Source organism: Bacillus rossius, chromosome 1 (genome assembly GCF_032445375.1).
Source record: "Bacillus rossius redtenbacheri isolate Brsri chromosome 1, Brsri_v3, whole genome shotgun sequence".
NCBI lineage: Eukaryota > Metazoa > Arthropoda > Insecta > Phasmatodea > Bacillidae > Bacillus > Bacillus rossius.
Genome location: NC_086330.1, coordinates 265,609,460 through 265,627,764, shown reverse-complemented (window position 1 = coordinate 265,627,764; position 18,305 = coordinate 265,609,460). Strand labels below are relative to the sequence as shown.

General features: G+C 36.4%; 1 protein-coding gene across 1 annotated transcript; it reads right to left on the bottom strand.

Annotated features, from left to right (window-relative positions):
* Positions 1-13,349: 13,349 nt before the first annotated feature.
* Positions 13,350-18,105, bottom strand: LOC134527356 (uncharacterized). The gene is made up of 4 exons (XM_063359972.1): positions 18,076-18,105; positions 16,246-16,420; positions 14,124-14,202; positions 13,350-13,437 (listed from the first exon to the last, which is right to left on the bottom strand). Exons 1-4 carry the CDS (start codon positions 18,103-18,105, stop codon positions 13,350-13,352), a joined length of 372 nt encoding a protein of 123 aa, XP_063216042.1.
* Between the last annotated feature and the right edge of the window lie 200 nt (positions 18,106-18,305).

Genomic DNA, 18,305 nt, shown 5'->3' with positions numbered 1-18,305 from the left:
CGGGCACCTCAGTAATAATAAATGATTACTGCACTCTAGCAGGTTAGAATAAAACTATCATGATGGTAATGATAGTAAGACGAGTACACACACATGATGGTGTCCTCCAGCAGACGAAAACAAGATGGTGACAATGACCACTAGCAGGCTGTAGCTCCTGGTAGCATGTACTGAACATAAAATGTCGGATCCATGATGGTCGTCAAGGTTAAAGTCAAAGATCAAGGTCAAGGTCAAATTTCAAGTTCAATGTAAATGCCGACAGTCAAGGTTAAAGGTATGGTGAACATAAAATTATACTAAAATGTCACCAGCACACTCTAGAAAACAAGATGGCGGTCTCCAGCGGATGAAGTCCTGATGGCGCGCATGACATCATACCAGCTGACGATATATACCTTGGTATTGGTGGTGGTAGGTCAGTCTGTAGGTGGCTTCTATGGAGGAAGGATCTGTTTTTTTTTCCTCTTAGCGGTTTCGAACCAAGGACGGAAATCGATCTAATCAATCAGAATTCTAATAAGTTAATTGTTAGATGAATTTTGGAATTGTTCCCGAAAATCTAGCATTGAAATTACAGATTTTCAAGATGTTGCCGTAACAAAAAGTGCAACGGTGTTTTTAAGAATTTTTATTATTTAATTCGGTGGATTAAATTTTTTATTGATTTTTAAAATTTTTCCGATTATTTAACATAAAAATTACGGATTTTCAAGATGACGAACGTAACGATAATTGCAACAGTTACGTCTTAATACAAGATGTTGGTTCAGTGTCGAACAGGTAGTGATATTATTACTTAAAATTAAAAAGAATTATAAATCCCAATATGCATGTTATCTAATATATAAAATTCTCGTGTCACAGTTTTCGTTGCCATACTCCTCCGAAACGGCTTGACCGATTTTGATGAAATTTTTTGTGCTTATCCGGTATCTATGAGAATCGGCCAACATCTATTTTTCATCCCCCTAAAGGTTAGGGGTAGTCCACCCCTAAATATTTTTTTTTATTTCCAGTTTTTGGTAGGAAATTACCATGGCAACGGCTGTTGCTTTGTTGATGCTTCATTCGTCTCTATGGCAACGGCTATTTCATTGTTAGTGCAGTCCTCATCACCGTTGAAATTTTGCAAGTACTTTAAATATCAAAAATTGCCCTTTTTTTTCAAGTATATATATTTTACAGACCTGAAACTTCACAGTAATGTTCCTTATGTTATACTCAGAATGACATTTTCCGAAAATTAGATCCCATAGCATAGGTGGTTAAAACCAGGCAACAGTGGGTACTTTGTATGCATGAGAACAGTATTTTGCATTGTTCATGCCTTCTGCGTCTCCATGGCAACAGGCATCGCGCGGCAGTGGCGTACCCACAACGAGGGGCATGTATTATGAGCGGCGCAAGAGTGATCTGCCTGTAGACTGCCGTAGCGAAGTACGGGTACATCAGTTTTATGTTGCGTGCACGAGTCGGGAAACCATCGGTACATTATACAGCATTGTAATAAATTTTCACTGAATTTTTTATTATTTACCATTACTGTAAATGGGAGATGTGGCATAATTCTTTTTCCATTAGTATAGCCGTGCGAAGCCGGGTCGGGCAGCTAGTGTTTATATATACCTTATTTAATTCTGTCTGGTAAATGTCTCGATGGCCGTGCAGTTAAAGGTGTATGTTTTCCAACCTAGAGATCAGAGCTGCGATTGTTCGAATCACAGTGCTTCCAATGTATTTTGCATAAAAAAATTTAATTTAATACGTCGATAAGGACCATAATAGCTATGATAGGTAATAGAACATCGACCTTATGTGATGAGACAGAGCGACGCTGGCGCTCTCTAGCAACAAACAGCAGAAACAAAGTCTATGGTATCCAAGATGGCGGCCTCCAGTGGAACAGAAAAAAATTCAAGACTGACGCTGGCGCTATCTAGGAACAAGAACAGAAACTAATTCGACGGTATCCAAGATGGCGGCCTCCATTGGAACAGAAAAAAATCAATATGGCGACAGAGACGAAAATTTCATCATAATGAGTGGGGCTCTCGATTTAAAAATGGCGGATCATATATGGCGGGTCCAATATGGCCACCGGGGTAAAGGTCAAGGTCACGGACATACAATATGGCCGGCGTGACGTCAGAGCAATCTGTAATTGCGCCGGCACCGGCACCACACGCCAGCGCCGGTTTCAGGAGTACCATTTACATACTACTCACCATTAAGTTTAACATTTTTATAATGACTGTTACAATTTCTGGTAAGAAATATAAATTGTCATGGTCACCTTCATCATTAACCTTATTGTGAACTTCTGCCGCAATTTTAAGTGGCCATTTGGTGAAATAAGTAGTAATTCCTTCTGTATTTGAAACACTTTCGTCAAATAAAATCATTTCTATTGTTGCTTGTAATGCTGGGTTTGGTCCTTTTAGAAAAATATCTTTTAAACCATCGTTTGCTTTTTCACTGTGCATCTTTTTGCCTGTGATTGCACTCGTTTCGTCTGTTTCGCTAAGTGCTACTGTAAAAATATTCTCCAGTAAAATTTTAACATCATTAATGTTCTCGCTTTGAACCATCAGGGCTAAACATCGTATGTAGAAATGTTTAACCCTTTTTGGCTTGCCGTGAAGGGGAGGTACATTTGCTATTAATTTTCATGTGTGCACTACATCACAACGTACAAAACAGTCAGGAATTTCATAAGAGCCAGATAAAAAAAAAGCTGTAAAAACAGTTTTCCAAGTATTTTGCAAGAGAACCGAATTGAGCGAAGCTTTTTACTAGTCCAGACAGAAGGGCTAGTGAGTGATCAGTGATTTTTTCTTTTGGAGTCGGAGCACCACTTCGTAGCCAAGTTTGTAGAAAATGTTGAACTCACAAATTGTGATGACTTTCTGAAAGCATGTTTACAACTGTATACTGCAAACCAGGTGTAGTCATGAACTTCAAAATAATACAGGTACACTACACCTGAAACATTTCTAAACGGGCACTGAAGTTTACTAACTAACCCTCCTGTTGCAACTATCATAATTGATAGGTTCGACTTAATTTTGCAGTACTCTTGGTATACAAAAAGGTGTGCTGGTGTCCAGTAATAAACTTGAAATGGGTCTAGACCTAATTTCACTATACTGCTGTGATACTCGGCTGAATATTTAAGTTTTCCAATAGCCAATAAAGGGTTACCATCAACGCGCCTTGATGGCATATATTTTAAAATACATTTGTAAACGATTACATACTTACTCATATGTATGCAAACTTTTGTCTTCTTTCACATAATTTCACAACTCCTAAGCTGGGTCAGTGTTAACATTAAAATTGTGACAGTATGTATAGACATTTCCAATAGAGTTAATATCATATTTTTTTAGCTATCATAAACAAATGATTTATTCTTATAATCCCTTTAACCCATTTTCATACACTAGAATATCTGCAATCAACGTATGATTGCAAGTCTTCCAGACAGGGACTAACTGCGAAATTTGGGGCACAAACTGAGCAAAAATCGCTGAAAAAATTCTATATTGATAGCTCATCAAACCAGACTAGCAAAAGCACTTAAATTTGCAACAAACTGAGCACAAACCACTGACAAAATTTAATCTTGATCGGCAGTGGTTCGGGGGGGGGGGGGGGGGGGGGCTTGCGAAATGCACCTCTTTTGAGGTGGGTGAGGGAGGCCCAAGCCTCGTACCCCACTTCGTAAAGTTTTTCGCCGTGGGTCTGTGTACCGCGTGCAGTTACATGTGTTAATTTCCTAGTTTCTCAGTTTGAGGCATCTACTAATTATCTGACGTCTTGTAAACCGAGTTCAGTCGTGGCTTCAAAAATAATGTAAACTGATATTTTGTAAATTTTGTAAAATTAATTGAATAATCAATATCTTCAGAAAATCCAAATCTTTAATTTCACCACCGAGATAAACTTTCCACCTTCATCTTAAAAGAAAAGGTTTTGGGTGTGTTTTGTCATTCATGGCCGTCATGGCCGACCATTAAGAGGCCTATACAGACAGTCTTCAGGGCGTGATTGTAGGGCCTTTTGTTTGGAAGAATTTTCTGCTTCCCATTACAGATATAACTGTCATGTTTTTTTTGTGTGTATATAGGGAAAGGATGAATGGTTTGATCTATAATTTTAATGATTTTTAAAATTCGTAACATAGGTAAAACTATTTCCGAATGTGTGGTTTTACGCAGCTGTTTTATGTATCGTGTGTAATGCATACAAAAAAGTAGATACACACAACGATAGACAATTAATCGTTGATTAAAATGGTGTAAAAAAAATACATAGGTCACCGCTGAAAATCTCCCAGAATCTTCTACGACGAAATGCATTTCCGCACATTTATTCTGCCGGGAAGTGTCTTCCTCGCGCGGCGTATTCTTCAGCCGGCGACTGGAACCGAGGAGTTGGGCTAGCGGTGCTGTGAAGGCAGTCTGACGGCTGCTCGGTCGTCTTATCAGCGCGTCGGGGTATTGGATATCGCGATAAGCACATATGTTCGCAGGAAAAGTGTCTACCGCTGAGGCAGCCTGGTCGGGAAGTAATAAACAAGCCCGGCTCCAGAGGAAGGGTGCAGGGGGCGATAGCCTCTTCCGAGCCCAAATTTTACTTCTTATTTCTTTGTAGGGAATATTAATGTTAATTAAAGTAATTTCGTAAATGTGCTAAACTCTTCTTTCAATCAAAATTTGTACGAAAATACTACATTTCAGTATTTGAGACCATATATTTGGTGAATATCCCAAGGGCAATGTCATGATTATTAACTGCATCCTCCTGTGTGTGAGAACCCTGTCCGAGAGGTCTTCCTGGAGCCGCCATTGGTAAGAAATTCTAGTATTCAGGCAGTTATTCCCAGAGAAAACCTCAACCACGCCTTATATTAGCTTCACCTGTATGTTTGTATGTTTGTATGTTTGTAACCGACTACTTTGGGTGCGATTTTGACCCACTTTAAACGGCCTGATTTCATTCAAACTTTGTATATTTATCGAGGACCGATGACAATACACTAATTTAATAAGATTATTCCATTATTCAATTTGCAAAATAAGATTTTTCTCAATTTATATATTTTTCATCTGTAGTCGATAAGGCAGGAATTTATGTTAAAATTAATTTCCAACCATTATCTTTAGCCGATTTCTCTAATATTAACAAATTTCCGAATACCAAAGAGAATTTTCAATTCAACAAAATAAGCAGGATTTTAAATTTACAATTTCTTGAGTAAAGAGCCTTGTTTGCTGTTTTAATGAATTGTGATTGCGTTACCTATTAATTTTGTTCTAATAAAAATAATAGTTCGAAAAAACTAAAAATACGCTTTTATAAATAAACTAAATAGTAGAAAATAATTAATAGTTAAAAAAACTAAAAAACATGCTTTGTATAAAAAACCAAACTAATAGATATAAATTATAACAAAAAAAATAAAAATAAATTTTAATAAGTTTTAATTAAGAATAGTGTGAAATTTTTTATTAAATATAAATTAATAATAGTACAAATAAGAAAAAATTACACACAAACTTGACTCTTTTAGCAGTACATTAAAGATTTGATCATTTATAATAAACCCTTGGGTAGGTGGTACTTGAGGCACAGATAACGAATAATAGCTTTGAATCTAGAATTAATTGAATAGCATAATTTTAACGAAGCAGCTTTTAGACGCACGAGCTTGTGAGATGAGAAAATATCTAAATTAAGTAAGCGGGATAATTACATATGGAGCCTAATGAAAAGCTGCATTAATAAAGCAGAGAAAATACCACCGCTTAAATGATTAAAGTTTTTCATAAATACGATGTAACCTGAATCTAGCGAAGTCCTCGTATTCTGCTTTTGTGATATAGTGTGTAAAAAAAATATATCGTCCTCAGAGTCCGCTGCTAAGCACAAGTGTGTCGTGACTGCGTCCTCAGATTCCGCGCTCACCACCTAAGTGTGTGTTTTTGAAAGTGTGTGGATAGCTGTGTAAGGGTCCTGATATAAGATGAGCAACGCTAAACGATACACAGCGTGTGTTAAGACGGGCGACAGTAGCACAACGTGGTGGATACACACGCGAACTACATGGTTGACCCTTCACGTTTTATCCGAGGACCCGGCGAAAATCCTTCCAATCTCGTTTTCACACACCAGGTTGATCGTAGAACGCGAATCCGAGGAATTTTAATCCGAGGACCTGTGTAAGGTCCTCGGATCGCCACAGGTCCTCACATCCACGCTGAAAATTCATGTGCAGGTCCTCGTATAGGGCGCCACACACACACACACACACACACACACACACACACACACACGCACACGCACACGCACACGCACACGCACACGCACACACACGCACACACGCACGCACGCATGTATACCACTGCCCGAGCGTTCCTTCCTGCAAGGCCAGATTACAGTTCCTCTTGTGGTTAAGTGCCTTGAAATATTAAGTAGGAAGAACACAAAAACCCTTTTATATTTATGACACCTTTCCACTGCTCTGCTATTAATAAAGAAACAGTTCGGGTCCGCCTGGCAACATCTTTAGATTAAACAAAATAACAAATTAAAATTATAAATTAAGCAAAAACAAAACCCTCCTGTCCATCAGTGGCAACACAAATACAAGGGGTAAAAAAATAAAGGTTTAAAATGTATTTATTATCAGTTTAAGGGGACGTTGAACAGACTAATATGGCCTCTGAGCAGATAACACACGTTTACATGCACATCGCCAATGGGAGGTTTGGATGCCAGCATTAAAGGGAGCTTAGTCGGTCAAGGCTTATGGGGCGAAGCCCCGGCCGAAGTTCGTATCATGCTGAAAATTACTTTCATATATTTTTTGGATACTGATTTCAACCTTTTTCATCTTTTTCTCAACAGATATTGCATTATATCCCCAAATAATCTCGATGAATGATCAACATGAATAAGTCTATACATATGTTATAAAGGATGCTTGCTTTAACCCTTTAACAGGCCATTTATTTCTAGCAATGGTACAAAAACTAAATTTTGGATTTAGTTTATATTATACAACTAAAATACATCAATATCAGGCATAAAATATTTTCTTTACATTTTGTCTAATTTCTAATGGTGGGAAGTATACTTCCCATGGCCCGCAGCAGTAACAAAAAATATGTAACATCACTTCTTTGTCTTTCACTAGTCCTTCAAACTTACATCCTCCATGAAAAGCTATTTTCTTCCATAGTTACACAATGACCCCCTGAGATGTCAAACACATTTTATTTTCCATGAAACTTCCTGAAACATGGTTCAATACACAATGGAACATTGCATGTTTTGCAGATATACCTTGTTCTCTTGTCATGCACTTTCGTTGAGCAGAGACGGCACCTTCTGTATGTTTTTTCCAAAATAGGCATGTGGTCACCTACTTTGGTCAACCTCACCTCTTTTGGAACCATCTTTTTGTTGCTCAGGAAGCTGACAGGTCTTCCTTTTAGTTTTCTGTTTGAGAAATTAGCTATCAACTGTCTTGCTAGTCGTAGCCGAAAACTAAGCTGGTCATGAGATGCCCATTCTCTTCTGCTGATCTTCCACAAGATGAATGCATTTACGATTGCTAAGTCAATGAGGTAATACATGATTCTGTGCCACCATTTTCGGGAACGTCGACCTATTGCATAACGTTCCCGCAGTTGATCGAAGTGATCAACGCCTCCCATGATCTCATTGTATGTAACAATACCAGTTGGGCAGCTCACATGACAACTTGTCCCATCCTTGTTCTTCCTTGAGACTGTCGTGGTGCACATAGGGTTGTTTGAGGTTGTGAGAATGGTTACTGGTTTCCTGTCCATCCATTTGATGGCTGCAACACCTTCTTTGCACTGGAACTGAAACTCTCCTCTCTTTAGTGGCACTTTCTCTTTCAACATTGCAGGAAGTCCTTTTCGGTTTGTTCTTACAGTGCCAATGGCATAAATGTTATCCTTCCGAAGTGCTTTCATCAGATTTACAGTGGTGAAGAAGTTGTCAAATGCCACGACACATCCTTTTCCTTTTAGATCTCTCGTTAGGCTGAGTACTACCCTTTCACCAAGTGTATCAGCCATCCTTCCATTTGTAGACTTGCCAGTGTATATTTAAAATTTCAATACATACCCATTTCTAGAATTGGCTAGACACCACACCTTGTAGCCCCTCTTCACAGGTTTCATGGGCATGTATTGTTTGAGTGATGAGCGCCCCTTGAAAGGTATCATACTCTCATCAACAGCCAACACACTAGATGCAGTGTATGCCTCAGCAATAGTATTATTGAGGTTTGTGATAAGAGGCCTAACTTTGTGAAGTTTATCATTATTTGGATGATCCCTTGGAAGGATGGTCTGATTATCATTGATGTGAATTGTTTCAGTTATCTTCTTGAAACGTTTACATGTCATTACTTGCGATATCGTAGGTTGGCCGAGTGCAGGATCAGAACTCCAATACTGATCAACTTGTGGCAGTATTGTATTATCAAACCCATCAGAATGTTCATTCCAATCCACGCTTGGACTTCTTCTACATATGTTTTGTCCCAGTTGCTTGTTGTTTCACTAATATCACTGCCGCTCCTCCGTTTCATTTTCACTTGTGTTGCATACAAATTGGTTTGTTCAACAATGTCTTCTGTGATTTTCTTACTGAATATTTGCATGAAAAAGTCTTTCTCTGTACTTGTTCGAGTTAGTATAGGAGTGACTTCTCCATCAACATCCATATTGACAACTAGCGAATCAAACTGACTAGCATCCTGAGACCAGTCCTCATCCATCTGCTCAACTTCAGTGTCACTGCTATCCCTATCATCATTTCTAGATTCCACATTTTGCCTACATGAATTACTGGGTGCCCTACTGGTGCTACATTGTGTAATAGATCTGCCAAGCCTATCACTCACTTGATCTACAATGTGCACACTACTTGGTTCTGTACTGGTGCCTGGCTGCAGATCAGACGTCCAAAAACTACTCTCCTGATTCTCGATCAAACAAAATTCTTCTTCTGCTCCTTCGTCCGGATCTCTGTCGGAATCATCGGTGTCACTTGGAAGTGCAAAATATAACTCAAGGGCTTCCTCGGTGGAAATTCTCTGATGTTTTCTGGGCATTTTTGCTGCAGGAAGACAAAAATGAGAAATTACTGTCTTTTGTAGTTCACTGAAATATTGCTGGACATTTTTTTCTGTAACCAAAACCCAGAGCGTGAGGTTAGGAAAACAAAATTATTCCAATTACATGATCAAATACACTCAAAGCATTACTTCACTTACCAGAACAAAATTACATTCATATTTAGTGCTTCTGAAATTCACTTGAATCCAACAATACTTTTATGATCACACAATGTCGTAAAAAGTGTCAATATGGACTCAATGAAACTTTCTGTTACTATTTTCTTCATTCATTGTCAATAATTGTAAAATTGGGGGCTAAAAGTTGCAAACTATTTTTCTTAGCGCAACTTCACTTTTTTGCTGGACATTTTTCTGCAAGTAAAAACAAAAATGTGAGGTTAGGAAAAAATTATTACTCCAATTACATGATAAAATAAACTCAAAGCATTATTTCACTTACCATAACATGTAACATTCATTTTTGGTGCTTCTGAATTTCACTCAAATCATAACTTACTTTTACGATCACACAATGTCAATAAAGTAGTAAAATTGTATTTAGTGCAGCTTTTGGCGCCTTCTCCTTCGTTCCCAGTGCCTGTCATTTGTTTTCAAGAGTTACCAACTGTTTATTTATAGTTTACTGAAGTAACCGACAGATGGCAGACTAAGTCTGAGGTGGTAAAATAATTTACCGCGGCCCTTAAACAAAACTAACTCTGTGGGAAGTATACTTCCCACTACCCGGGAAAGGGTTAAATTATGATCACTGGTCTTACATGTCTGAGACACACCAAATCCATTTTAGACGTTGATATCCGTCATCCCCTCAGAAAGTGGCACAGGCTGGGCCGAGTCTGAAGTCTAGCACAGTGCTCTCAGTTACTGGAAAGTCACGTTCAACCACCTTACTTGGTCACCCTTCTCTGGAAAACATATTAAACAAACAACACATTCGTGTTTTATTTCACATTTATGCTACAAGTCTTGCTAGGCATATCAGAGTTAGAATAGTAAACATGTACTACGATCTGAAGTTAACAGTGGCCTTCTCTCAGTCAAATCAGAAAAATGCTAATTTTGCTATAAAAAAGGTACTTTACTTTTCTTTTTTTAGTTTATAGGTCTTTCATCTAACTCATCCTAGCTGAACCATCATAACTTTCAATTTTTACTAGAAAGATAAGCTTCATCGCCCTTTTATATTCTAATAAAAACATATATTAATGATTTTTATCTTTACTAGTTATATTTTAATGTATTATTTTGTATTGTATTTTGTGTTTTTTTGTATTGTGTTTTTTTGTATTGTGTTTGTTTTTTGGGCCAAACCTGCATGTGGCCTGTGCTTTTCTGTATGCCCTGCCCACCTGCAGCGGTACCTACTGCAGATGGTCCTTCTCTGCATGTGACTGCCTGCAGGCTGGACCTATCTATGTGCAGTTCCTGCAAATTCTGTTTATGTTTGTAGTTTTTTCTGTTTTTGGATGCCTACCACAAAGGCCTCCAGGCTGTTAGTGTGTATGTCACAATGTGTGTAAACAAATATAACACCATCTATTTAACCAATAAAATACATGCATAATTTTCTAACAAACATATCGTTAAAAATATTTAACACAACAAGACCCTTAGGTACAATTACACTCAGCAGAGGATAACAACGTAAAAGAAAAGTATTTGTCATAACCATTTCTTAGGGACCAAGGGGAAAAAAATCAGGATACAAAAGAGGGTCCTCTAGTATGTGTGTGCAGTGTCTTATCCTTAAGCCAAATAACAACATAACTGATATTCAGACTTACCCACTAGCTTTTTCTACCTGAAAGTACACATGTGCTTCATGTTGATTTCATATCTACATATTTTAGTCTCACACCAACCCTGCAACTGAAACAAATCTTCAAACACACAAACAGCTTTCAGATACATGCAAAGTGATAACATTCAATTTTCCAGTCCTCTGTGTCATCCAGGCTTGGAACTGGCATCAAACTATATACAAGACTACATTCAATACTTTTGGTGGCCTCATTACTGGGGTTTTTTGTGATCCAAATGGCAGGGATGGTGTTTATGTTCCACAACAACGCAGACCTCAAGAAACTATTGGTAAGTTAAGTCTCCAAGTAAAATAATTATTATAATTGTCAAGTAATATTTGTTAACAAGATTTACATTTACATTTATGGAAATGTTTTTGTCTCGTAAAGTAGAATACAGTGTGTTACTGTACTTACCCAAGTATTTTAAGACTGCATAAGTGCATATGCTGTTACCGTGAAAACATAGTGAGTCAAGTCAAATCCAATTACGCCACTTCAGGAACGACGAACCATAGCTGCAACTAAAACAAATCTTCAAACACACAATCAGCATTCCAATACATGCAAAGTGATAACATTCCATTTTCCAGTCCTCTGTGTCATCCAGGCTTGGAACTGGCACCAAACTATATACAAGACTACATTCAATACTTGTGGTGGCTACATTACTGAGGTTTCTTGTGATTCAAATGGCAGGGATACTGAATATGTTCCACAACCATGCAGATCTCAAGGAACTATAACTATTTCAGTCCTTGCTAATAGAGTTAAAAATCATAACATTCCAAAGCATTAAGTATTTGCATGGTTAAATATTCATCGGTTATGAATTCGATATACATGCATAAGAGAGAGAAAAAATTATCAGGACTAGGATGATTTAGTACTATTGTGATTAAAAATGATAGGGAATGGAACACTACTGTTACATCTCACTGCCTTACAAGTGTTACATTTTATCTTTGTGTGGTTATGAAAGGTGAGCTAATACTTTCTTTAACGTACCCTGTGCAAACTTATGCAGATGTGCTTTACTTTTGTATAGTGCCACTTGTATCTGTTGGATTTTAGTACAAGTTGCATATATTGTAGGAACGTGGGAATTCGAGCTATGTGTACACTGCTGTATGTTGTACGCATGGTAAGTCTTGCTTATGTACGTTTGTTATGAAGCTTGTCCTTACTAGTTAAGTTAGTGTCATGTGCTAAGACTCAGTCTTGTAAATGTGCTTTAGTTCAAGTGTGCACTTGATCTTTGGTGTTGCATTCGATGTGCTGTTTTACGAGCTGATACAACAAAACCCAATAATGACATGCAATGGTTATTAGGACATATGAAAATTACATATGAACATTGATTTTTATCGTGCAGTATGGTCATGAACCGATATAATAAAATAAACAGTAAAGTCAACATGGGTGCAATGTTATTTGTTGCACGTTACTCACTCATCTTTTATCAACTTTGATTAAAACAGAAAATTTAATTTACATACATTTCCATTACTGAGTATCCTATGCAACTATAAATATTTCATTTAGTCATAGTCATTGTTAAATTGCTGAGACCTGATGTACATTATTAAACCTAAGAGTGAGGCTTTGATGCCTTTATCTGCCTTTATCTGCAAATACATTATTGCAAATAACAGAATTGAAAAAAATTAATTATAATTCATTTCAACACTATAACTATTATCATTTATTTCAGCCATGGGCATTGTTTAATTGATGAAACCTAATTTATACTATTAATACTAAGAATGAGGCTTCAAAGCCTTCATCTGCAAGAATATAATTGTAAATAAGAAGGAAAAAATTCATAATAACTAATTTATACTATATAACTTTAAACATTTCATTCCGCCATATGCATCGTTACATGATCTTAAGAATGAAGCTTTAAAGCCTTTTACTGCAAGTAAATATGAAGAAATTTATACTTAATAATTATGTTCAACTTTACAACTACGTATTAATACTTATTTCATTTTGCCATAGGCATCGTTTAAATTTTAAGAATTGCTGTACATTATTTAACATAAGAATAAGGCTGTGAAGCCTTCGTCTGCATGCAAGTAATTTTAAATAAGAAAAATAAAAAACCAAATACTAATAATTTGAATAATATCACCTAACCCATTCTCTTCAGCTAAGGGCATCGTCAATGAGGAAAGCCCTGAAACACAAAAAGATGATGTTGGCATTAAATCATTACAATAGGACAAGCATTAAACTTTTCTGATAATGCTAGTTAGCTATCGGTGGAAAATTAGTCACACAAACAATTAAAAAGTGTTTACAAAATGTAAGTTGCTGAACCAGATTATATTTCAATAGTTACCTCCAATAAGTCTTCACAATTCGGTCTTGATTTTATGGATGATCTTTTCCATGCCCATGAAATTCCAATGTAATTTGTCAATCTTCCCGCCATAGTAAAACCTTAAAACAAAAAAGAAAAAGAAACTAAAATACACTTACATTTGCCTAAAATGTTAGCATTTCTCTTTCACTCGGAGACACAAATTAATGTAATCACATGCATATGTACATCTTGTTAGTTGGAAACCTAGATTGTTACATTCTGGTAAAACCCTTTTCAAGTCACATTTCACAAATAACTGTAGGGACTGGACGCACACATTAACATGGCTGTTTGTGTAATCAAAGCAAATACTTAAGTTTCAGATAACTTTTTCATTGTCTACTGCAATGTTGGTTGGTCTTCTCCACCATTTCTGAAGGTTCAATAAACAGTACGTAACTGCCAGTGACTGGTACCAAAGTGCACTCTTTCCTCTCCTAAATAAACCGCTCTTGCTAAATTTTTTTCTGGTCTACATATAAGTCTAAATGGGGAAGCTTGTTTTCCTTGTAAGAAATAATTTTTGTTGCATATAAAGTAACGTTGAAATTTTTTATAACAAATGTAAAAAAATCCATAGCATGAGAATAGTATGCACCATTCTAATACATCCTAAAATTCTGTCATACATATGATTTATCTCCAAATTCTTACTATTATCACAACAGTTTTTGGTTTCTCAATTCATAAGGTTTGGAATTATCACTTCCAATATTTAGTTGGAACCATTACTCAACAAGAGGTACATTAAGTACATACTTACTTCTCGAACATCTTTTCATTGATGACTGGCCCATCCATAAAAACCGTGTAAATGTCTATCAGGCGTAGACCTTTGTTCTCTGAAATAAATTATGCATGCTCGTGTAAGTACTCTAAAGCAGTTTATTATTATCAAATTACATATTACACAAAATATTTGCTAAATGACACAAAACATTTAATAACAGAACGGATAATTGGACAATGTTGAATTACCTATAATGACATGCTGGAATGTTCATGGAATGAAAACTTTACTGTGTATTATAAATGAAAAATCTTATGTGAACCATGACTAACATTAATTGAAAAAGCTTACATTCATAAGCAATTCAAGAAAACTGTCTCATGTATCTCTAGTATCGGTCTTGGGTTAATCTGTAACTGTGTTATTAAAGACTTTTTTAAACCTTAATTTCATGTTCTAGTTGCAACTGTCTCATCATCATTAGCCTACTGTGGCCATATGTGTGTTAATAATTTTCTTGGAAATTTCTTACACATGATTGGTGAATGCTTTTTATATTTCCAGTTTTTTTTTAAATTAGCTGATTTTGGTTCTTCATGTTTCTTATAACATTCCTTATATTTTAGATTTCGTGTAACATACAGTGCAACCATTATGGTACATTGCATTGCGTAAATCTACTGAAATATATTTTCACCCATGTTAAGAAACTTTTAAAGGAACATAAACCCAGTGATAAATGAAAGCCATTATTGGAAGAGGTCAAAACAATCTTTTCATCTACACTTTCTCCTTTCACATGTTACCATTTTTGCATGTTATCTCAACTCAAACGAGTCACACCGAGGGCAAACTCAGTTCTGTTAAGCCTTGCCACCTTATACATCCACATTACATAAATTACTGCTACATAAAGTAAACTAATTACTCAATACATACTTAATATCACAAATAAAAATGGCATTAAATTGGAGAACAAGGTAATAAGTAATGCATGGTGAAATGATTAGGTTCTTTCATGCACTATGTTCATAAATGTATCATTACGTAACTTTGTCAACAATTGAAACAAACACATTTTTTTAAAAGTTTAATAAAATGTGTATGGAAATTAGAAATGTTACATTGCATATAAGACGTGTATAATCTCTTCCAATAATTTTATCAATAACACATAACATCCATTACATATGGATGCATTTCCTGTATTGTCAATCTTATATAATTAGGTATTTATTTTGGCTTATGTTTGGCGTAGTTCAGTCATGTATGCCTTCTCATACTCTGAACCTTGAGACATGAACATTATTTTACATCTACGAACCAAATATAAAATTATTAACTACATGTTACATCTAAGAATCAAACATACTACTAACTAGAAAATAAAACCAATAAAGATTTAACATCTATGTTAAGTATTAGTATAAATCATTCAGAATATTTGTTTAAATACAAAGAAATTAAAATATAAGTAATTACTAACCTAAATCATTTTTAACATTGTTTTAAGTAGATATATATTTTAAAAAAATAAAATTTTTATCATTAGTCTGTCATACTCTCATACACACACATACATTCATTCAGTTACCTTGGTTACGTGTTGGGAATCAAGATGGTCTGTTTTTTTTAATATGTTTTGAAAGACCTTGGTAGACCGTAAATGTCTATCATCCTGGTGGAGGCTGTTGCAGAGACGAAATGTTGTAACTGTGAAGGATTTCGACATTGTTTTTTGTTTTATGCATTGGTCTAAGTATTCACGGTTTGATTTTGAACGGGCCCCAAGTGTGTGATCTCAACTTATAAACGTAAACCGCCGGCATAAATATTAAGTATCTGCTTTAAAGTTTTTTATATAGCATAAGTAGAGCATTTAGTTAGCTTTTGTGATGAAATTTAAGCCAGCCTTGTTTATAGTAAGGGTGCTAGTGATCACGCAATTTAAGGTTAAATACATCAAGCGAACACAAATATTTTAAATTTTTTGGAGTCTTTTTTTCAGTTCATCTGCCTTGTCGTTGTATACAATGTCACAGTAATCCAGACAAAGCAAAAATAATAACTGCACGAGTACAGTTTTCACATGCACTGTGAACAACAGTGTCAAAAATACAGATGTGTGTCATCAAAGGCTACACTAAAGACATACCTGCCATGTTCCTGATAAGTTCATTGAACTTAAGCAGGAGAGCTTTCCTCTCATCTCCTTCCTCAAGAACAGGTTTGGGTGGCAATGTCAGGAGCACCACCTCACAGTCCATGTCCATTAAAAAATTTACTAGTTTGTTCAGTGTCAGGTACATCCACTTGTACTTGTTGCTTGCCTGCAAAGAAAACATTATGCATAATTAATAATATAATGCTACGAGCATGGCGGCACTTCGACGAAACATTGTGTATGACTGCAAACTGCCATGAAATAAATAAAGTATTCTTTCTGTGGTATAAAAAATCAAAAATGACTGATCTTGTAACAGCGCATGACTAATAATTGATTACACATCATTACTATTTATTTTATTTATTTATAATTTGTAAGATGTCTACCGACAGCACAGAGCCAAGGCGGTATACACCACACGGAAAACATACAAACAAGAAATACAGGAAAGAAAATACTTAACAAATAACAAATAAACACTGACAAAACTACAAACAACCAAAAAAATAATATGAAAAACAAACATACACCATAAAGTAAACAATAGATCAATGTGAAATAATGAAAGTGAACAAAGAAATCAAAGATATTAAGATAATGGATTACGGCAAGATAAAATTTTCTTAACGTTTAGTTTAGTGTTGAGTAAAGGAATTAAGTTGTTGTATTTATTAAATTTTTTTAACAATAATATATATATATAGTCATTTCATTTATTTATAGTACAAATCAAGGGAGAATGTCGACTGTTGAAGGATGGGATTTTAATACCTGTGTTTTCTGGAAGATAGCTGCAATTAATTTTATTTTCATAAGAGTTTTTTTTACATACAATGCATCAAATATGTCTCTTCGTAACGACAAAGAGCCAAGAAGGGAGTGTTAATCTACAATATTAGTACAATTTTTAATTTATTAATGGAGTTTATAAATTTTGACTTATTGTTTATTATAATTTTTTATTTTATAATTATTGGTGTGTGCTGCAAATGAGGTATTTCAACACGTTTTTTTTTAAATTTTTATTATAATTTTAAATTATTTTTGGAAATCTTGTTTTTCATATTTATTGGTTACACAACGGTGATTTACACATTGTTAGGCTGGTGTACTCTACTTAGTTAAACTTTGCGGCAGTGGACCGAGACACCTTTTCTCAGGGGCCAATCTGATCTTTTGCAAGTCTAATGAAGATGTTACCAGCCCGGATGACATTTCTCCCGCTTGCAGTCACGCCCGTGGGCCTGTAACTGTATTTCCCTGCATTACTAAATTTGCACACAACAGCTCTGGACGAGTTGTTACCACTTCTCAGAGACGAGCTTACAACAGCTCTTCCTGTCATGCATACGTCTTAGGTTCACTCATAGAAAGTCACTTTAGGACACTCTTTCCCAGCCTCGTTGCATTTTTTTCCACCCTCACCCCCCAGCTCCCCACCTTGGTTATCAGAATTTGTCCCAGGATCATTGCCCTGACTTGAACTCGCCAGGCAGTGGCCTTCTTCAAGGACGATTTGCCACAGAAAAAATATGTGCAGATATGGACCACCCACGACATCTATTGGCAGAAACAGTTACTTCTGCGCTTGTCGCCAGCGAGTGGAGCTAACGCCCGCGACACCTAGTGGCGACCTTGCTAACCTCCTCCTTTCCTTCCTCTTTAGGCTGCCAGAGAGCAGCACTGGTTGCGCCATAAGGCCCTATGCTTTCTACTCGCGTCCTGTAAAAGTTGATCCTATTTAGCTTTCTGTGCTAGCTGGTAGAGAGCGCAGTGGTCACCCTTCGGCGCAACAACTGAAGGTGTAGTTACGCCCACCTCGGTCACCTCCGGAAGTTTTCGGTCCATAGCCGAACCTTCCCCCTCTTTTCCCTAGGGCCGAGCGCCCGTTTTAATTAGGAGCTTTGTCCGCCATTGCTACACTTAGACTTCGTCTACTTACCGCGTCATCTCGGCATCTCCTCTGTCGAGAGGCTTTTTCGCGGCAACGACACACTCTTCCTTCGAATTAGGAATGTAGTCATCGGTGTTAAGGGATGTGATCCCAG